Genomic DNA, 23,533 nt, shown 5'->3' with positions numbered 1-23,533 from the left:
TGGGGGAAACCAGCAATCCGACATCCCCTGAGGGGTCCCAGATTGCGAGAGGGCACACGCCAGGCTGAGGGACCCCACTGGTGCAAGAATCCATGCAATGGGCCCCTAGTCAGTAGATAAGAGCTTTCTTTTATTTAGTTACATAATAATGTGTGGATATGCCATTATGAATGTTGTCTGTTTATACACTTTGCTTGCTTCTCTACTGGGTTGTTGGACTTTGTCCCAATTTTTAGTATCTCTTCATATGAATGTAAATTATACAGAGAGAGACCGTCCTTGCTTTACTTAACCGTACCTTAGCAGTACGGGACTATAGAAATGGCTGTGCATACTGAAGCCATGCAAAACAATGGGGAAAATTACAATTGTTCCAAAGCCTTTAATGTTTTGTTTTGTCAAAACATTAAAACCTGTCATTTACAAATGTAAACACAAATGAAAAAAGTAAAGCTAATATTTAGTGTAATGTAATTGAAAACATTAGAAATAATGAGAATTAAAGTTTTATTTCTTTTAACTCATATTATATTGTTACACTTACAAATTAACTCAAAAATTTGAGAACCTTGTATTTGTTTCATTGAACTGTCTACATAGTATATATGTTCATATGTCAGTTAAACATTTTAAAATTATGGAATCTTTAAAAGTTTATTTTAATATTCAGTAGGTTTCTCTTATTGTTCTTCTTTTCCAGAGTTTTCTTTCTTTTTCTTCTTCCCTCCTCCTCTATCAGTATAAACTTAGAATCTGTTTAGCTACTTGCAGAAAGAGACCTCTGGTTTTTGTTATGGGCTGAATTGTGTCCCCTCAAAGTTCAAATGTTTAAGTCCTTACCCCCAGCACTTCAGAATGTGACTGTATTTGGAGATAAGGACTTCAAAGAGGTGAATAAGGTCAAAAATAGGGTCATTTGGGAGGGTCCTAATCCAATATGACTGGTGTCCTTATATGAAGAGATGACCAGGACACAGACAATACACACATATGAGGGACAACTATGTGGGGACACAGCAAGAACGCAGCCACCTGCAAGCCAGAGAGAGGTCTCAGAAGAAACTAAAACTGCCAACACCTTTACCTAGGATTTCAAACGTCCAGCACTGTGAGAAGATAAAAAGCTGTTGTTCGAGTCACCCAGTCTGTAGTATTTTGTTATAACAGCCCTAGCAAATTAATAGAGTCTTTTTAAAATATCACACTACACTTACAAATCAAGTCAGGAAAAATTGAGAGCTTCTTGATAATAAGTCTTCCAATTTGAAACTATGAGTTTCTTTCCATTTGTTCATCAGTGAGATTTATCTGTATAAATGTTAGGTTTGGGAAACAAAGTTGTATCTGCTTAATACAAATACTCTGAAAGCTTTCTTCTTTTCTGTATAATTGGATTCGTTCATTAAGGCTTTGCGAAAGCACCTAGGCCTGATGAGCTCTTAGAGCAGCTATCAGCAGGTGATTTCTGCAGAACAGGAAAGAGGCCTCTCAGGCTTCACAGGTCAAGATCTGCTCCTGTCCTGCTACGGTGACAAACTCTTTCCTAAGTGTCATACCCCCTCTGCCGCTAAACCAAATGCAGTTTACAAGAACTTCTACCTCCAGCCTTTCCCTTCTGTAATTCCTTCATTGGCTGTGAGGAGGCATGGTCTCTGCAATCCTACTCATTTTCTAAAAGTATGTGTGTGCACATAAATTTTTTTTCGGGGACTGGGTGCAGGGTGATGCTTTCTAAGCTAGGAACTTTCTGCACCTTCTCTTTCTGCTTCCTCCACTATTCACATCCGATTCTATCTATCTTAGCCCAGTTTTGCTGCACTGCACTTCCTATTCAGTCTGGGCCCTGTCTTGCTTGGGAGTGTGTACTTATTGCTGATTTCTGAGCTCAACCCTTTTATTTTCTTGATGCAACATTGTAGGTTTTCATGAGAGTTCTCTTGCCCTGACTATAATGTTCTTAGATGTTTTTGGAGCACTTAAAATATGGAATTCTGTGGTTTTCTCAACCTTTTAGATTCACTGAAAACATAGTTGGGGCTTCTACTTCATCCATCTTATTGCTCTCTGTGGTTTCCGAGAGGGGAAAAAATTGGAAAAACTGTCAAGAAAGCTGCTAAAAGTTGCTACCACATAGCTATTACAAGTCTTAAGTCCAACTTTTTTTAAGTAGGGTTTTCTTACATGATATTTTTAAAAGCTCATAATATATCTGAATTGCATTAAATGGCCTTAGAAATTATCATCCAATGCTGATTTTGAATTATTTATTTAAGCTCATTTCCAAGCAGAATACTTAGGGGCCAATTCTTCTTTCCACCTGGTATATACTCAGAAAAAGCAAGCTAACTTTAATATTAGCCTAAGCAAATAAAGTGAGGCAACTAAATCTGTTGCAAAGGGTTACAAAACATAACGTAAGGTAAATTGAGAATAAATAGCAACTTTATGGAAATGCCTACTACTCACCTTGCTGTCCATCTGGCATGGTCACAATGATGGGCTGGCCTATTCCACTGGTTGGAATGGAGTGCAAATTTCCAAGCTGGATTCCATCTGTTACTATTGTGATGACTTGCTGACCCCCTGAACTAACTACTTGCTGAATTGCACCATCCACTGATTCTGCAGTAACTACTTCCTCCGTAGCCACTACTGGGGGAAAAAATATAAATGTGAAAATCAGTGACCATATATAAAGATAAAAACAGAAGTTTCTTTTTGCTTTAGTACCTTTGCCTTCCCTGCTTCTTCCTTACACAGAAAAGCTTGTACATGGTTTTAAACTTTAGTCTACAGCGGTGCTATACATATCTATGTAAACATTATGACTACAAGCCCCACAATTTACAATAAGTAAGTTCCAACTATTCATGCATGTGAGTGTTTAAATAAACAATTCCTCTTCATTTAGTTATATGAGGTACAAAATTTGTAAGGTCTCCTAAAGTCACAGATATAACAAAGGGTACACCTGCTTAATAAAATTCCATAATCCAAAAGATGATTTTATATGTGGTTATACTCCATTTACATTTACATAGGAGTTGATAAACATTTCAATATCCAATGAAACATGAAAATTTGTATTTTCCAAGTAGCCAGACTAAACAGTATTCCCTTTTTGAATTAAGTGTACAGGGGTTGCCTTGTTAATAAGTGGCATGCAGATCTGGTATCATATGAATATATTATATTTAACTAATATGTACTTTATTAAGCATAATATATTATGTTATAGTAATATCCTATCTAATAAAAGAGAAAAATGGTAATTGGCGTACGACAATACCCTTTTCATTGGCTAATAAGGCTATATGCAAATTAACTGCCAACTAAGATTGGCAGTTAACTGCCAACAAGATGGCGGTTAATTTGCATATGTAGGCACAATGCAGGGAGGCGAAAGGGAAAGCAGGAAGAAGCCCCCTGCCACTGACAGTGATCGGAAACCCAGGGGGGAGCTAAGAGCTGGGGGGCAGGGCAAAGGCGGCCCTGGGAATGCCTTTGCCCTGCCCCCCAGTCATGATCGGAGAATCAGGCGCCTTTGCCGCCCTGGCCAGTGATAGCAGGAAGTAGGGGTGGAGCCAGCGATGGGAGCTGGACACGGTCGAAACTGGCAGTCCCAGGAGCTAGGGGTCCCTTGCCTGGGCCTAAAGCGAAGCCCACGATCGCGGGGCCGCTGCAGCTGCGGGTCCCCGCTGCCCGAGCCGGACGCCTCAGCCAGAGGCGTTAGGCCTGGGCAGGGGCGGAGCCTGCAACCACGGGGAGCAGGGGGTCCCCTGCCCAGGCCTGACACCTCTGCCGGAGGCCTCAGGCCTGGTCAAGGGGCCGATCCGGTGATTGGTGATCGGAGGGTGATGAGGGTCAACTCCTCTGGTCGAGGCATTAGGCCTTGGCGGGGGGCGGAGCCGGGATTGGAGGGATATGATGGTCCCCTTGCTCAGGCCTGAAGCCTGGGTCAGAGGCGTCAGGCTTGGGCAAGGGGCTGATCAGGTGATCAGAGGGTGATGGGGGTCTACGCCTCTGGCTGAGGCATCAGGCCTGGGCAAGGGGCAGAGCCAGCAATCGGAGGGGTCTGGGGGTCCCCTGCCCAGGCCTGACACCTCTGGCGGAGGCATCAGGCCTGGGCAAGGGGCCGATCAGGCGATCGGAGGGTGATGGGGGTCTACGCCTCTGGCGGAGGCATCAGGCCTGGGCAAGGGGCCGATCAGGCGATCGGAGGGTGATGGGGGTCTACGCCTCTGGCCGAGGCATCAGGCCTGGGCAAGGGGCAGAGCCAGTGATGGGGGAAAATGAGGGTCCCCTGCCCAGGCCTGATGCCTCTGTCAGAGGCGTCAGGCCTGGGCAAGGGGCCGATCCTGCGATTGGAGGGTGATGGGGGTCAACCCCTGAGGGCTCCCAGTATGTGAGAGGGGGCAGGCTGGGCTGAGGTACACTCCCCCCCCCCCACACACACACACACACCCAGTGCACGAATTTCGTGCACCGGGCCCCTAGTACTGGTTATAACAATATATTAATATATGACATATTAACATTTATATTAGTAAAATTCAAAACTATGCCCCTTAATATTTTAAGAGAGGCTCAGAGAGTATTCTAGCATCTGAAAATAGTACTCCTGGATTTGTCTGGGTAAAGAAATCACAAGTTAATACTGCCAAAATCTTCTCCTACAGGCAATGCTATAACCAACTACTCATCACAAAAGACAGGAGCATTCATTGTAGCTTTGCTTAAAATAGTTAAAAAACTTAAAACAAACTAGATAGCCATCCAAAGTAGAATGAATAAATAAACTGTGGTATATTCATACATTGGATACTACACAGCAATTTAAGTGACTAAATGCAAAACATGGATAAATCTGACCAAAAAAACATGCTCAGTGATGTAAATCAGACACAAAATACATATGATGTACTTTCCATATATGAAGTGAGCAATGATTATACATACAGGATTGATCATTTTGTAATACGAGTAATTCATTATATGGCATGCTATGATCTATGCACTTTTCTGTATATGTTATACTTCAATAAACCAGAATCAATAGGAATGAGTCATGAATTATAACACACTGAATCTTTTAAAATCCATTTATCTATGATAATACCCAATGAAAAAGGAGAGAAAGGGAGTATGAGGAAAGTGTCATCTTGATAGAATAACACTTAATAAAGTAAGAAAAATTATCAATGTAACCAAAAAAAAATTATCATTGCACATCCTAAAGGATGCTAAAACCATTGGTGAAATGTTTTGAGGAAACAAGATATTTAAATGTTCCCAGGGTATCACACCAAAGATTAGCATTTGTTTGAAAGGAGGAACTACAAAGACCTAGCCGTAGCCACTCTAACCAGGCGGTCATTATCAGGACAGCCTGACAGGATGTGCCTCCTGATGTGATGCAATGCGAGATTACAAATATCATTGCGTTCTTCCCGGAAATGTTTGGCTTGAATCTAATTATTAAGAATTAAATGAGCCGAAACCGGTTTGGCTCAGTGGATAGAGCGTCAGCCTGCGGACTGAGAGGTCCCAGGTTCGATTCCGGTCAAGGGCATGTACCTGGGTTGCGGGCAAGAGGCAGCTGATAGATGCTTCTCTCTCATCGATGTTTCTAACTCTCTTTATCTCTCTCCCTTCCTCTCTGAAAAATCAATAAAATATATTTTAAAAAAAAAGAATTAAATGAATCCAGAATGTGGGTGATCCTGCAGACAACTGGCTTAGACTACAAACATTTCAATGTCATAAAAAACAATGAAGACAGTAGGATTGTTCTAGATTGGGGGATACTAAAGAGAAACAATAACCAAATACAATGTGTGAACTTTAATTGGACCCTGAATGAAAAACAGAGTTTAAAGGACATCTTGGGGATAACTGAGGAAACTTGAACTATGGACCATATGTCAGTAATGTCACTAAATTAGTACTGATGCTTTTAGGAAATATAATGGAGATATGAGTAGTAAAAGGCTGCCCTTATTCTTGAAAAATACATGCTGAAGTATTAAAGAATGAAGTGTCATGAGGTCTGCAGCCTACTTTCAGATAATTTGGCAAAATAAAATAATTTGCGTCAAATTCTTAAACTTTGGTGGTGGGGATGAACATGCAGATGTGGCAAGATATAATAGCTATGAATATAGGTGAAAGGTATAAAGTTCATCCTCCAATTTTTTTATGGGTTTGAAAACTGTCAACATAAAAAATGTTAAACTATTTCTGAAAAAAGAAGTGACATAAGAACTATTTCTAAATAATATGGGGGGTTTTAATGAGCTATCTGAGGCAACTTTTTACCAAAAGTATAATTAAAAAAAAAAAAATTCTCTCAAGTGCTACTATTCAGATACACAGATGCTCAGAAACATGCTCAATTCCCAGCAGAACATCATGGATATCAATGACCACAGGATTTACTGAAGAAGAGGCCCTACATATGTACCAGTACACTACTTTTTTTTTAAGGCAGGGTAGTACTGGGACCCTACTTTCCAAGGATACACACATAGCACCAGGCCTGGCTACAATTCTGTTAGTGCTTTATTTTATAATCAAGGGTTATAATACAAACTGTAGAAGATAATACTCAAAATGCAAAGAACCTTTGTGCTTTTGATTTCTCTCATTTTTTGTTTGTCTTAAACTATAATTAGGCTTTATCATCAAGCACTTAAGAAAATTTCAGGAAGATAATTATAAAATGAAATGTAGGACATAAAATAGTAATATATTCAATAGAACAACTACTCAGGTTTTCAAACACATAGACTATTGCTTTGATTTTTTTAAGAAAATATCCATATGAAAAAGAAATGTTCACTCAGGTTGAATGCTAACTACAAGTAGTGACTATTTCCAAGCATCATCATCTGTGAGAAATTTCTGAGATCACAAACAATCAAGGCACAACTCCAGAACTTTCATCTTTGCACTATCTGCAATGACTGTCATTAAAATAATAAGAGTTCTTGCCTTTCATCTAAAAGCTTTCTTTTTAAAGATGTGCTATGGTAAGGAATTTAAGAAAAAATAAGGAAACCAATTACACAAGAAGACAATGGACTCCCAAGAAACCCTAAGAACTTAGCATAGAATACATGCTCAGGTGCCTTAAAAAATGGGCTGGCCAAAGACAAAGAAATCAGCAGTCACAAGTTAATCCCTTTAGTTTTATGCACAGGAAAGTACACTATGAGAACACCTCAAATATATATGTTTCAGGAATATACTTGTTTTTTCCAAAATTAGTGAAATGAGAGCATAAGGGGATAAAACAACAAATACTTTAACAGAACCTCTGCAAATCTTGACTGTCAAAAGAAATGTTTAATTGTGCCTAAACACATAGAACTTATACATTATATTAAGACTACAGGCCTGATGCACGAAATTTGTGCAGGGGGGAGGGGTTGTCCCTCAGCCCAGCCTGTGCCCTCTTGCAGTCCTGGAGCTCTCGGGGGATGTCTGACTGACAGCTGAGGCCCGCTGGAGTAGCGGGCCTCAGCTGTCAGTCAGACATCCTACATCCTTAGCGCTGCCAAATATCCTAGCACTGTCACAGAGGTGGGAGAGGCTCCTGTCACTGCCACTGTGCTCGCCACTGTGCTCACCAGCCGTGAGTCAAGCTCAGGGCTTCTGGCTGAGCGGCGCTCCCCCTGTGGTAGTGCACTGACCACCAGGGGGCAGCTCCTGCATTGAGCATCTGCCCCCTGGTGGTCAATGCATGTCATAGTGACCAGATATTCTGCCATTTTGTTGATTTGCATATTAGCATTTTATTATATAGGATGCTAAATCTCTTAACTAGCTAGGTACCTACCATAACAAATCAAATAAAGCAAAATAATCAAAATACTAAAAAGAAAAAAGGAGCCAAAACTAGATTGCAAATTAGATTACTAATATGATCCTGGAAGATGAAATATTAGTAAAAATAAAAGTATAATTCATAAAATTATCAAGTTGAGCAATGGAAGCTTCCAGCAAATATAGTAGATAGCTACTTAACTTAGCGGTAACTAAAAGATAAGCATTCCCTTAGTTTAAGTAAGTAACTACATTTAGTACCATCTTTTTATTATTTTCTTTATTGACTAAGGTATTACATATGTGTCCTGGTCCCCACATAGTCCCCCCACCCCCTAGTACCATCTTTTTAATAAACAGAGGTAATATTAATTTTCTTTAAACCACAATGTTATTAATGCTCACTGATCAGCATCTGTTAAGATATGCAATTTCATGGGAATTCCCATAATCTAAAAAATGTTTCTTAATCTTTGTGAACAGAAATCAATGTGTTAGATAACAGCATATATAAAGAAGGGAAAATTTAAAGATAAGTAAATCCTCGTGGGGCTATAGATTGCTGACAGTGAAAAATTATTTTATTTTTAAAGTGCTTAAGATAACATTTTTCTCATCTCAACATGAGAAATCTGGTCTTGATCATCAGTGTCACCTTTCTGTTTTAATTATATCCTAATTACCTAAAGTCTGCTCCTTAATCAACTCCTGAAAACATTAAGTAGCAAGCATCTAGATATATTTAACTATTAAAGCTATTAAGAAAGCCATTCCTCTCTACCACATCTTTTCCTTGTTAGAGATTCATCTATCCTCCTAATAAATAATTAAATAAATGTAAAATTACATATAGAAATGAAAAAATTGGGGTCATATTCTTAAACTTTGGCGTGCCTTCAGAATCACCTTTGGGAGCATGTTAAAAATACAGATGTCAAGGCCCTCACCCCAAAGCTATTCAATCAGAATCTACTGAAGTGGAACTGGGGCAAATGTATTAAGACAATTCTGATTAACACAAAATTTAAGAACCCTGCTCTTGTTGCTATTATCATATTAGTTAAAACTAACTGAAAGGAATTCAAATTAGTGAAAAACGTGAATTAGAGAATATTTAAAGGAATACAGCCTTCTAATCATTGGGTACATAAATTAACAAATTAATTCCCAACTATTTCCAAGCAGAAGTTCCACTAGTTTGTTTTAATAATGTTAAAAAAAAATAATGACAATTATATTAATGTTGAGTTGCCTGATATTTCTCCTGAATTACTACTCCACTCCCAAATTCTGAAGGATGGTTTAAACAAGGTTTTTAAAAATTGTGTGTGTGTAGCCCTGGTCGGTGTGGCTCAGTTGGTTGGAGCACCATCCTGGGTGCCAAAAGGTTGTGGTTTGATTCCCGGTCAGGGCACATAACTAGGTTGCGGGTTCAGTCCCTGGTCAGTTCTTGCAGGAGGCAACCAATCGATATTTTCACTCTCACACTTATGTTTTTCTCTTACTCTCTCTCTAAAAAAATCAATTAAAAAAAAAATAGAGTCCAGCCGGTGTGACTCAGTGGTTGAGCGTCGAGCCATGAACCAAGAGGTCCCTGGTTCCATTCCCAATCGGGGCACGTGCCTGGGTTTTGGCCTTGACCCCCAGTAGGGGGCATGTAAAAGGAAGCCAATCAATGTCTCACTCCCATCGATGTTTCTATCTCTCTTCCTTCTCCCTTCCTCAATCTCTAAAAACATCATTTTTTAATGTGTGGATTTTTTTTTAAACTTTTAAAAATGTGTGTGTATGCTTTTAAATGCTATAAATTTTTTCACTGACTTCCAAAATGAGTAAGTTAATTTCATATATCAAAAGACAATTATATCCTTCCTTAAAAATAAGTAACAGCATTCTGATTTGGGCATCACCTTTGCATGACTTTGCTACATGTGATTCAGTCCCTTATATCAACTCAGGATATAGGAATAAAATATTTCTGAAACGTCAAAGCCGAAAATCAAACCATGGAAGTTCAATGATAGTATCTTAATTCAGATGACTATTGTAATAACAAAATGAGATAATGCATGTAAAGCACTTGGCACAGCAACAAGCATATAGCAAGAACCCAATAGATATTAATCATTTTTCCATAATTCATTATGCCAACTCAAATTTATGGCTAATATAAATTGTTTCATCATCCTTCTTTGGCGTGGCCTGGACCCAAATAGAACTAATGATTACTTAATAAAACTATGCACATTTGCAAAGGCCTATGGGCTCAGGAAGTGAAATATGTAATTCACAACAAAACCAGTCATTTATTAAAAGTGAACATTAGCAACAAACTCTTCACAGTATACTGAGATTTATCAAATTATTTTCTATACCTCTCTTAGATAAAGAATCATGAAAATTATCCATGGAGACTTACAAATTTAATCAAATAAGTTAAATACTTTTAAAAATAAAGGTTTATGAGAAAAGAATAAAACTGAAAATTATTACATTAAAAACCCCCACTAGATATTCTAATCATCAAGCATTAACAATCTGCAGTTGTATTTGCTTATATCATCAAGAAAAGACAGTGATATAATTTGTTTTCACAATGAAAGCATTCTATCCTTTATCCCATTGGTCTAACATTAAGATTTATCTGTGAAAGATAGCCCTAATGTAATCATGAAGTTCCCAGGTGAAGTGAGTGTATCCTAGACCTAGACCAGTGATGGCGAACCTCTGACACGCGTCAGAGGTGACACGTGAACTCATTTTTTTGGTTGATTTTTCTTTGTTAAATGGCATTTAAATATATAAAATAAATATCAAAAATATAAGTCTTTGTTTTACTATGGTTGCAAATATCAAAAAATTTCTATATGTGACACAGCACCAGAGTTAAGTTAGGGTTTTTCAAAATGCTGACACGCCGAGCTCAAAAGGTTCACCATCACTGACCTAGACTATCACAAGTACCTCCCCTGTATATATAGGACCATGTCAGCCAGCCAGCATCCATTTCAAATGCAGTCCCTCTGCTGCAACATTCTAGCTATTTGGTATCAAGAAGATGTGTTTATTGTACTACTTAGCTGGTAAAAGAAAAGAATATGCGCAGTACCAATTAATGTACTAGTGGTTCTTATATTATGGTCCTCAGTCATTTAAAAAGGACAAAAGAGGAGTAGAACATTTATTTCAACAGACTGCTTCAACAAACACATCTCAAAAGTAAAAGTAGAACAGTGGTACTTTTGATACCACTGTGGTAAAATGATAATCGCATAAATATCTATTTCTATGACAAACCAATCTATAAACATTCTAAAAGAGACCAGTCCTCTGATCACCAGAAGAAACTGAATAGAGGAGACAGTATATTACAGTGGTCACAGACAAACAACTTGGGAATCAGATCTTCAGCACAAACCTCTTTTCACCACTTTATTGCCATGAAACTTTGGGCAAAATTATGTAACCTTCACAAACCTCAGCTTCATCATATGTAAAATGGAAGTACTACTTTATTTCCTAGATCTTAGGATGTCCTTGGAAATATATATATAAACATTTCTAAAACGAGGATGAATCTAACAAGTAATGTTAAAAGAAACTGGAGAGGCAAGAAGCAGAGAAATAATTTGTCTGAATACATACGAATGTATTTCATTATGCACCTTAGCTGAGTAGTTTATTTACACTGGTGGCAATGTACTCACCTGAACTTAACCCAAGTTCTTAAATTATCTTCAAAAAGATTCTGTTATGATACTGCATTGAAATGAAAAATTATTGTGCTCACAGAAGTTTGTAAGTCACATGTAATAGAAGTCCAGTGAAATTACTAATTCTCTCAGTCTAGACCACACAACATTTTCAAAGGTAGAAGTTAGAGAAGTTGGTATGACCAATTCATGGAGCCAAAGATCTAAATGTCAAAACTTCCAGCTGACTTTTAAGAAAAATTATTTAGACCTAAGAGGGTGTGTAGGGGCTAGGAAGAGAAGGATAAAGGGGAGGAAATTGGGAGATAACTGTAATACTATCAATAAAAATATATTTTAAAAATAATAATAAAAAGAAAAAAGAAAGGTTATTTAATTTTCAGATATATACTTCAAATAAAGACAAAAATATGCAAGTTTAACCAAAGAGAAACCACCAATGAAATTAATTTTCTTTTATATGCTTATGTAATTACCAAGGTGGCAGAGATCTGGACATAGGTTATAAAAAGAGCATATCAATATGATGATGCACATAATTGCTAACAGCCAAATGTGATTCAGAAATATCTAAAGACTCAAATACAAAAGGCCTAGACTCAAGCATTAAATGGATAAATGTTTATTATCACTAGTTTGCAGAAGAAGAGAGTGAAAGACAGAAATGAGAGAGATAAGTAGGTTTTCTTCCCCCTAAAAAAAACACATCTTTCAAACAATAGCACTTTAAAGAATCAAATCCAGTAATATCTACCTTCAAGCTTTTTAGTGAAGATTAAATGAGATGATAAATAAATAATTACCCTAGCTGGTTTGGCTCAGTGGATAGAGCGTTGGCCTGCGGACTGAAGGGTCCTGGGTTCAATCCCGGTCAAGGGCACATGCCCGGGTTGCAGGCTCAATCCCCAGCAGTTATCATTAAAATTATTTATAATTTTATAAATATTAGTCCAAATGTTGAAACTACAGTAAGAAGAATTTTGTGGAGTTCTTTTAATTCCCTAGTTAAAAAAAAAATATTTTGCTTACATAATAATTATAGCAAGAACTATTTTAGTTAAGTATAAAGGTAAATTTTACCGAAACCAGCTATTAATGCTGATTATCATCCCTTAGTCATGTCAGTATGCTATTTCCTAATTCTGTCAGTCATTTTATTTATTTATTTTTAAATATACTTTTATTGATTTCAGAGAGGAAGGGAGAGGGAGAGGGAGAGGGAGATAGAAACATCAATGATGAGAGAGAATCATTGATTGGCTGCCTGCTGCATGCCCCCAACTGAAGATCAAGCCCATAACCTGGGCATGTGCCCTTGACCGGAATCAAACTCAGGACCCTTCTTCAGTCCACAGGTCGACGCTCTATTTACTGAGCCAAACCAGCCAGGACTATTTATTTTTTTAATATATCTTTAGTAATTTCAAAGAGGAAGGGAGAGGGAGGGAGAGAGAAACATCAGTGATGACAGAGAATCATTGCTCAGCTGCCTCCTGCACGTCCCCTACTGGGGATCAGCCCTCAACTTGGTCATATGTCCTTGACGGGAATCAAACCCAGGACCCTTCAGTCTGCAGGTTGATGCTCTATCCACTGAGCCAAACCAGCTAGGGCGGTCAGTCACTTTAATAGAACTAACAAAAATATATATGTATACATATATACTTTATTTACACAGTCACAGACTAGTAAAACAAAGGCCAAATTGGGTAGACAGAAATGTTTTCTGTGAACCACACGTTTTTAAAATTTAATTAATTGGCAACATTTAACATTCTTTTAAAATCCAGATTTTCAGCTCCCCATGAAAGAGTAGGATCTGGCAACACTGAGCATATAACTAGAAATAGCTATAGCTGAGAAGCTGAGGCCTCCCTGCCCTGCCCTACTCTCTTCAGAAGGCCATAATCTCAACCCTGCCTAATTTAGCCTGTTATATGACACTAGGAGCCCAGCGCGTGATATCTCGTGGTGCTGCCCACCCACCTGCAGCCCTGCCTTGACACCCGAACCTGTCCACGCAGAGCTCCAGGGCGCCTGGCCCAGTCCCCAAACCCTCTGGCCTTCTCTGGCCGTTTCAAGCCCCAACCTCAGTCCCTCCAGTCACCTCGGGCTGGTCCCACCTTCTCTAAGCGCCTCCCAACTCCCGCCCCCGCCCCCCCCCCCGCCCCCCCCCCCCCCCCCCCCGTCTCTGGAGCAACGTGGTGGCTCCGCCCTGTCATGGCGCCAGAGGAGAGCATGGAAGCCTCCCGCCTGCTGTGCTGTGCTCCTTCCCCTGGCAGGCAAACCGCGGGGCACTCAGAGTGAGGGCAGTGGGTGGTGAAGGACTGATGGGGGGGGGAGGGGTGCTATGGGCTCTCACCCCTGCCCTCCCATGCACGGGATGGTCCCACCTCCTCCAGGTGCCTCCCTGCTTCCGCCCATCTCCAGAGCAATGCCCCAGCTAATATGCTAATGACCTGGTCGTTACCCATTACGGTGTCCCACTCATTAGCATATTAGCTCTTTATTAATATAGATTCCTGGCCTTTGTGACTATCTGAATCTCCAACTTTTAATGTACACATGTGACTTGTTTTGCTAACCTGGAGTTTCTGAAGAATTGGATAAGGGAGCAGAAGCTTCAGCTAAGGCAGCTAATGTAGCTAATACTGATGTAGAGGAGTTTCCAAACTGAACAGCAGACACACCTGTTTCATCTGTGAAAAAAGAGAAAATAGATTTGAATTTTTAAGGAGCTTTAATCTGATATTCTGTTTTACTTTATTCGACTCTTAAATGAAACCTGGATATTACTTTTGTGAAAGAAAAACAAGCTTGGATAGCATTAGTTTTTGAAAGATAATACTGCAGTATGTTTTGCAATATCACCTTTCTTTAAATTATTTTCTCATAAAAATGTAGGTGTTTTTTTAATTATACCAAAGAAAACCAAGGTTTTTCTTACCCTCATTCTCCAACTGTCCTTTCTTAAAAGGATGGATACCTACTAAGGCTTAAAATCCCAATAGCTATCCTATATGCATCTCAATACCTGTTGCCTTGGATGAATTTTCTGAAGATACCAGACCTGTTAGGTTCACCACCCCTCCAGGTCCGATGATAAACTGTGGTGTTGCAGCATGTATCGTCACAGTGTCGGGACTCTCTGGGTTTGTGTTGATTTGATTCTGCATAGCAATCTGGGGGACAAATCACCACAATATTTTCAGAATTATAAGCAGAACATATAGCACAGGCTCTCAACGTACTACAAACACAAATATAAAGGAACATTCTGTAATCTAAGAAGAATCATATAATATAAATGGGTATCTTTTTTATGATCTACTAAGAATATAGTGGTAAACCAAAAGTATTCATTTATATCCTAAGTTCCCATTAGCTAAAGCAGCAAAATCCAATGACAGGAGAAATGGATATCTGAAAGGCTTTTATAGAACACAGCTGAAAGATATGCTGCTGCATTGTGACTTCAGAAATTAAATTATTTAAATCAAATTATTTCCTCCACTATATTCAGCAATCTATAACACTACATATATAAAGCATGTCCTTTCCGATTGTTCTACATCTTCAACCTAACCCCCAAACTGCACTCCTAGGAGTAAAAGAGTTGGAAGAGGCCTGGCAAAGTTCATTTGTCTGAACATATCCTTTAAGTAACTAACTGAAGTTCAATAGAGTCAGATGGTCTTAGAGAAGACTTTTATTGGGAAGGATAACAAGAAGACATGCAAGAAGAGGCCGTAAGTAAAGAAGATAATTTACATCAATGTTGTCTAGCTGAAGAATAGAAATGTTGGTTATTAGAAAAACTTGACCAAAAGCCATAAATAACCATGCTCACAAACAGATTTTCCTGAGGATGGTGAGAAATAAAAGAAACCACTCAGAATGATAAAGACTGTATCACTCACTCAGGGGACATTATTATGGCTGCAAACAAATTTATTTTTAGTGAAATATAACAGACTTTGAAATACCATATGGTCGCCAAAACCATATGGTATGCAACAAAAAGAATAGAATAAAATGTCTAGAAGGAGAATTCAGGAATTTAACAAAGAAAGTAACATCTTATCTAATCTTCTAATGTTACATGCAAAAACTACAGTCTTACAATCAGGAAAATGAAGAGTAATGAACAAAAAGCAAAAGAGGAAAAGGCCTGTCCAAAATAACTTAAATCCAAAATGAAATGCTACAAACTGAATAGTTCAAATCATCCATAAAACAGAGATCTTTTGTTTATTTTCTTAAATTAAAAGAAAAAGTTACCTGTAATATCTCTGCTAAATCTTCATTCCCATTGTCTACTGAAATATCAAATGCAGTTTTACAAAATTTACTCTGCGTGTGTACATCAGCACCATATTTGATTAAAAGCTCCACCACATCTTGATGGTTGTGTTCTGTGGCCCAATGTAGAGCTGTCATCTTTAACATGTCCTTTGCATTGACATCAGCACCATGCTACAAAAATATTTCAAAACAAGAGATTTCTAAAATATGCAATATTAAAAATTGCTGAAATGAAAATTCTAGACATTATACTTTAGAAGAATTTGCTACTAACATGATCAACCATTTTTTGTGTGTTGAATAATCTATATGCTCCAGGATCACCACACATCTGTCACTTAATCGATTTTCTATCATGATGACTTTCCTAATTGCTTTCCTTCTAATTTCTTAGGAGAGCAGCACTGATTTTTTCAGTCACCCAGCTGTGAGCATGAAGGGCTAGAACAGAATAAGAAGTGAAGGAAAACTATGAGCATTCCTCCTAAACCCTATTTTTAACTCTAGTTCTTTATTTACACAAAAATATCCTTTGCTTTCAAAGCCAATGCAATATAAAGAATTTAAAGGGAACCACCTAGAGGTACACTGCGCATTATGGTAGCCACGAGACACATGTGACTAAGCACTTGAAATACAGCTAGTCCGAATAGACAAGTTCTATATGTGTAAATACACACTGGATTCAAAGACTTAATAGCAAAATAAGGATGTAAAATAAGCAATATAATAATGTTTATATTGATTTCATGTAGAAATAATATTTTGTATATATTAAGTAAAATAAAATATAATATTTAAATTGCTTTTTACTTTTATAAAGTAGAAAATCTAGAATTACATACGATTTGCATTTGTAGCTTACATTGTATTTCTTTCGGACAGGCTGATCTAGAGCAGAGATTTTCAACCTTATTCATTTCACAGCACACATAAAATAATAAAGTTACACAACACACCAAAAAATGTATCTTTTGCTGATCTGACATAAAATAGGTATAATTTTGATTCATTTACAAAAAAAATTAATAAGTAATAGTAATTACCTACCCTTTTTGCTCCAAAGTGACTTTTTTAAAAATTAGGTGCCTATCTCTCTATATATAAAAGCCTAAGCAACCAAAGGGCACCAGACGCCGGGCTCACGGCTGGCAAGCACAGCTGTGGCAGCCTCCACGGCAGCCTCCACAGCAGCACTACAGAGCAGCACTACGGAGCAGCACCACGGAGCAGCACCACGGAGCAGCACTACGGAGCAGCACTACGGAGCAGCAGCGGCAGCAGGCACAGTGGGGCTGGGTTGAGTGGGGGCAGCGTGGCGCCTGGCCGGGGCTCAGGCTCCTCCCTGGCCACCTGCTGCTTCGCACACTATTACATCCCCCAGGGGGTCCCAGATTATGAGGGTGCAGGCGAGGCTGAGGGACCCCACCGGTGCACAAATCCATGCACTGGGCCTCTAGTACTTACATATAAGGATTTCAGGTACCAAGATTTAACCAATCAGGAGTAACCTTATTTTGAGACATGACCAATAACATTGGTCATTTTTTTATTTGAAATCTAAGGGAAAGGAAGTCAGAGCTCCTGACTAAATAGGTATTGCATGTTTTAAAAATTCTTGTAGCACATCAGTTGAAAATTGCTGGTCTAGAGGCCAGAATAAAAAGGATTAAGAATACGTAAATCTATCATTCTATTTCAGAATTTTCTTTTTGGCATTTAAATGATTAAAGAAAAATCCCCATTTGCATTATCTGTTTATTTGTTAATTATCCAAGCCTAATATTCCTTTTCCATGAGCATTTTAGTGTTGTGTTAAGACAAAACTATAGTCCCTCACCATGGCAGAGATCAAGGTGTGAGAAATCAATTGTAGGACTTAACTAAGAACGTACCTAGAAAAAGTGTTTTATCCCCTCACAAAGGAAAACTTTAAGATAATTTACATTTGATCTTACACACACAAAATGAGATAACATGGGAGGAGGGATAGATATTCAATACAACTAGTTTTCTTCTTCCTCTTGTAAAACCATAAGTCCTTTAAGGGTTTACTTTTTAAAGTAAAGTACAAAGAGAAAGAACACATACCTGAAGCAAAACCTCTACTATGCTGGCATGGCCCTCAGAAGCTGCCATATGTAAGGGCGTTCGGTCCACTTTGGTTCTGGCATCCCTACTTACACCAGCTCGAAGTAGTACTTCTGTGGTGGAATAATGCCCGTACTGTGCTGCCAGGTGAAGTGGAGAAGTTCCCAGCTATACCACAAGAAAAAAAATCCACATTTATAGTCATTTTAGTACACTTCTTTACTACCTTCTATTTTATATTTTGTTTACATAGCAAAAGTATACTATCTGTTTACATAATTCAAAAGAAAGAATTTATGCTCATGACATTTTCTTCATAGAGGCCTTCAGGAATTTCCTCAGTGAAAAGGAAGCGTCAATATTTCAGATAAAATAACCTAGACAAAAATTAATTTCATCAGGAATTAGAGATACTTAGGGTTTGAGAAATTTTTCAGAATATTGGAATCTTTTCCTCATATCAACCATACAAAACTTCCTTTCATCTATGAAATTCTTGTCAAATAAATGTAATAGTGTTTGTTTTTATATTAAACTGCTTTATATAGGACTTAAAAAAATAAATTAAAGCACCTCAGTGATATTTTTAAAGGAGCTCATATAGTCATGTTTTAAGAAAAAAATATGGCCCTAGCTGGTTTGGCTCAGCGGATAGAGCATCGGCCTTCGGACTCAAGGGTCCCGGGTTCGATTCCGGTCAAGGGCATGTACCTGGGTTGCGGGCACATCCCCAGTGGGGGGTGTGCAGGAGGCAGCTGAATCGATGTTTCTCTCTCATTGATGTTTCTAACTCGCTATCCTTATCCCTCTCCCTTACTCTCTAAAAAAAAAAATATATATGATCTGAGATGTGCTGTCAAAGGTCAGTCAGGACAGAACCAGAACAGAGCCATTATATTAATTTCATGTGGTCTAGGCAAGCCACCACATTAACACCACATTCACAATATACATGGCAGTACTAAAATGTGAGTGAAAGCTTGTTTGGAGATTCTAGAAGGGGAGCGCAACTACTCGTATACCCTTAACCCAATACCGGTTCTCTCCTCTGGAGGGAAGGTCGTCCTCTTTGACCTAGACCTAGCATGCAGCTTCAGGAGGGACATGGATCGGTGAGGGAGGAGCGGGATACCTGCCTTGCCAGCTAGATCAGCTGAATCAACCCCTGGCCATCAATAGGGTGACAGATGTCGCTGCCACATCACCATCACATCTGCTTTGTTTTGTTTTTGTTTTTAAATCACTTATATATCTCTAAATAATATACTTTGGTTTTGCCTATTTTAAACTTTGTTTAAATAGAATCATGTAATGCTCAGTGACTTACCTTCTTTTGCTTACCAGTATATTTATAAGATTCACCCACGCTGGTGAATTTAAGTGTAGTTCGCTTATTTTCTCTGCTCTGTAATAGTCTACTGAATGGATAAGCCACAATTAATCTAACTAATCTACTGATGAACATTTGGGTTTCCAGTTTTGTTACTAAGAAGTATGCTCCTGCTAAAAATAGCCTTATACATGTCTCCAGTTCATAAACAAGAGTTTCTCTTGGGAATGTTTTCAGAAGTTCAACATCACAAGTATGCACATGTTTGAATTTACTAGCTACTGCCAAACTGCTCCACACATCTCCTCACCACTGCTTGGTACTGCTAGACTTTTTTTTCTGGCTAAGCTGGTTGATATACAATGATATTTCATGATTTTACTTTGCATTTATCCAATTAGTAATGTAGCTGAGCATCTCTTCATGTTTATTGGTCAAACTTTCTCTTTAGTATAGTAGCATATCAAATCATCTGCCCATACTTCTTTGTCTTGTCTTTTTACTACTGCCCTGGTAATCCCATGTTTTATGGACACTAATCCTTCTTAAGATCCTTTTGTCTTGATGTACTGTGGTATCACTATGATGTGTCTGCATGTGGATTTTTTTATTGATCCTGCTGGAGATTTTATGAGCCACTTCAATCTGTGAGCTGCCATCTTTCATCAGTCCTGGGAAAAATCTCAGATATCATGTTTTAAAATTACTTCATCCCTATTCTCACTCTCCTGGTGGGTTTATGGCTACATATATCTTAGACTTTCTCACACTAGCCTTCATGATTCCTGACAGCTTTTTACATTTTGTATCAATTTCTGCATTGCATTCTAGATGATTTTTTTCATATATTTCCGTTTACTAATTTTCTTTCAGCTATTCTCAATCTGCTTATACTAAAAAATTATCTGAAGTTCTTATAAGTCTTCTGTTGTCAGTTGTTTCAGTAGGTTATTGTTCAAAATATCTTGTTTCCTTGTCTGTTATTTTTTTGTTTTGTTTTGGTTTTTGTCTGTTATTTTTGACTGTTCATTTTTCTTGGAATTTCATTTGTGGATATAAAGCCTAGAATGAAGGTAGGTTCCCTCAGAAAAGATATTCATTTGTTTCTCCCAGGGACCTAGGATCTAGTCTAAAGATCACTTTACATTCATTTTTCAGTTTATGGTTTTATAGAATGTACAGGACATAAATGTGTGCAAGTAATGGCTTGTGACTCCAAATCTTTTCCTCTCTCCATTTGATGTCTTGGTTCAAGTCAGTTCCTTTACTTTGCAATACCCTAATAACAGGGCCAGGGGCAGAGGCAGGTAGGAGGAGGAAATGGTACTTCTGACTTATCCTTGTATTGAAGGTGCATCTCTTTGGGATTCCAGAGTTTTGGGGAGAGACTTTCCTAGGAGACTTCTCTCTGTGAGCAGTCTCAGATCTTTGCCTTCAGTAATCCATGCCAGTGAGATGGGAAAACCAACAGGCAAATTTACTTAGTTCAGCAAATGTTCTTGGGTAAAATTTCTCTGGGTCCTGCCTTTCACTTAGTTCTTCAGGTTGATAATCTCTATTTTCCCTCTAACTCATGAGTGCACTTAAGATTTTTTTAAATACTTAATCAAAATATCTTTATCTTTAAAGACAGATGTTAAAATATGTATGGGTGAGATGGTTCCTGGAATTTTCTTTAAAATAATACATAACAAAAAAAGTAGATGGGGTTATAGAGGGAACAAAATTCATCATGATTTGATAATTTTTGAGGTTGAGTAAAGGCTATGAAGGGGTTGATATATGTTTGAAATTTTCCATGTTAAAAATTGTTTTGTTTTGTTTTTAATGAAAAATAAAAAAGAACACAGGACAAGCAAGCCAAAAACAACCAAATTAAAAATCTGGAATTTTTAGTTGTTACCAGTGGAAGGGTTAATCTAGATTCCTAACCCCCCAAACTCCCAAAAGCAACCCTTTTGGTTGCACCCCAGAATTAAATAGAATTATGGTTTTTGTCTTCCTCACAATTGCCTTCTATAGTTACTAAGAACTTCCCATTCCACTCTTCCTCTTTGGTCATGTTTGCAATAGTTTTACAAGTATTAATTAAAATGCAAACATTTTTTTTCCTTTTTAGAAACCATTATAACATTAACCCCAATCTTTACCTGTTATTTTCTGAATTAGAAATTGTACCTGTGCTATTTGTAAGACCTTTAAATTAAATCACAACCAGTTATATTTTATATTCATCCTATCTTATTAAACTCCATAGTCTAAAAGAAGAATCCTTTTGTGAGCAGAATACTTGGTAGGGTTATCAAATATCAAAAAAATGATACAAACCATTCCCTTTAAAAGACAGCTATAATTCTAAAGTTGCAAGCAAATTTGAAAAATTTTTACCACTTATAATCACAATACTGACTAATTTTTATCTGAAAAAAACTCAAAAATGAGAAGAAAAATACCACATTAGAATCATTCTTTACCCAGTCTGTAGTAAAAGGAGCTCCATTTGCCATCAAAATACGAACTTCATCATCTTGACCTGCTCGTGCCGCCTCTAAAAGCTTCTTTCCCAAATCTACCAGGGACATCTAAACAAAACATAGATGAATATAAAATCTCCAAAGTTACAAAAATGTCCCAGACTACTGAACCAATAAATGACCCCACTTTTGAGATCTACTCAGAAGAATAAATAAAAATATATTGAAACAGATCTATCAAGAAAGATTATATAAATAAATATGTACGTATATGTACCTACATATAATCATTTTTATAATATGAACAATCTAAAGCCTGGAAAATGGTTAAATTGTGAAATCTAGTAGAATAATATGCAGTAATTTAAAATAAAAGTTTTGGCCCTAACCGGTTTGGCTTAGTGGATAGAGCGTCGGCCTGCGGACTCAAGGGTCCCAGGCTCGATTCCGGTCAAGGGCATGTACCTTGGTTGCGGGCACATCCCCAGTAGTGGGTGTGCAAGAGGCAGCTGATCGATGGTTTCTCTCATCGATGTTTCTAACTCTCTATCCCTCTCCCTTCTTCTCTGTAAAAAATCAATAAAATATATTAAAAATAAATAAATAAAATAATAGTTTTGAAGTTACAAAATAACATTAAAAAGTTATGTCATGTTAAGTGAAAAGAAAATACAAAATGAATTTCTGAATGGCAAAATATGCATAAAGAGAACAAAATGCTGAAAATTATTTTTTTAAAGTTGTGTGATTATAGAAAATTTGCCTCCAGTTCACAAAGCTTCTTCAATGTTAGTATATTATCTTCCTAATTTAAAAAGTGGATTTCTAGGGACAAATTATATTGTGTGGCTGTTAAATAAGGAAATGCTGACATTAAGGAAAATTATATACTACTGACTTACTAAACAGGAAGAATGGGGGGAAAATAACGAAAATGCAGGATATTGAGAACTTAAAATAGCAAACTTATTGATCTTCTTACAAGAATTGGAAAACGATGCATTTGAACAAATCCACTTCTCCCATAATTCTTCAATTATCTTAATTATTCAAAACATCATACTTAAGGACCTAAGATACTTAAGTTACTATGGTTCCATGAGCAATACAACTGTGTAGCAGATTAATATAGCTAAAAACTTTTAAATCAGTGGTTCTCATTGGTAGCAACAATGACCCCTAGAGGACACTATATATGGAGGCATTCTGGGGATTGAGGTCAGAGGAATGGGATGAAAGCTCTACTAGTATTTAATGGTCACGTGCCAGGGATACTAGAGGAGCAGCAATACAGGGAACAATCCACTATGGAGAATTGCCACAGGTCCTGGATGAATTTCAAACATTCTACTGAATACATATATCTAAGGCTAGAATTCAGTATATTAAAAAAATGTATTTTCCACAGTTATTAATGTATCCCAAATTTTCCAAAATGCAACCATACTATAAATCGATTTGTTTGTTCAGGACTTTACTAAGAGTTGTTCACCATTTTGGAAAATCATGTCACCAATCTCAATGCCACTTGGGTATGTGAATTACCACTATAAATGACACTGTATCAATTATGCTTTCACAGCTGTCACATTCACAATGATTCTATGTGCAGGTGGCAACCATTTGACTACCTCTTGTGCCATCTAGTGTGGTGCACTTGAATATTTACATACTGAAATACACATTTTATTATAAGTTGCTTTCCTTCTATTTTTCCTGTATATTAAAATTAGAGTATTATAATGATTCTTTAATTATGCAGATAGGTAATATTAACTATGATTTCCATTTCC

The 23,533-nt window shown here is 37.6% G+C and overlaps 1 protein-coding gene across 17 annotated transcripts in view; it reads right to left on the bottom strand.

The window, feature by feature from the left end:
• GABPB1 (GA binding protein transcription factor subunit beta 1) overlaps positions 1-23,533 on the bottom strand; it is a 58,107-nt gene that overhangs the window by 10,305 nt on the left and 24,269 nt on the right. For 7 of the 17 annotated variants that reach the window (XM_059701660.1, XM_059701651.1, XM_059701699.1 and 4 more), the window contains exons 2-7: positions 21,741-21,848; positions 17,937-18,104; positions 15,822-16,016; positions 14,575-14,722; positions 14,126-14,239; positions 2,467-2,652 (exon numbers count right to left, since the gene is read on the bottom strand). In XM_059701660.1, coding sequence (XP_059557643.1) covers positions 2,467-2,652; positions 14,126-14,239; positions 14,575-14,722; positions 15,822-16,016; positions 17,937-18,104; positions 21,741-21,848 — 919 coding nt within the window. Of the gene's footprint in view, positions 1-2,466; positions 2,653-14,125; positions 14,240-14,574; positions 14,723-15,821; positions 16,038-16,119; positions 16,287-17,936; positions 18,105-21,740; positions 21,849-23,533 lie in introns of those variants that run through there. The other 10 variants (XM_059701642.1, XM_059701715.1, XM_059701690.1 and 7 more) reach the window with 7 other exon arrangements.

Source organism: Myotis daubentonii, chromosome 1 (assembly GCF_963259705.1).
Source record: "Myotis daubentonii chromosome 1, mMyoDau2.1, whole genome shotgun sequence".
In the NCBI taxonomy this organism is placed as follows: domain Eukaryota; kingdom Metazoa; phylum Chordata; class Mammalia; order Chiroptera; family Vespertilionidae; genus Myotis; species Myotis daubentonii.
This window is presented reverse-complemented; position numbering and strand designations above follow the sequence as displayed.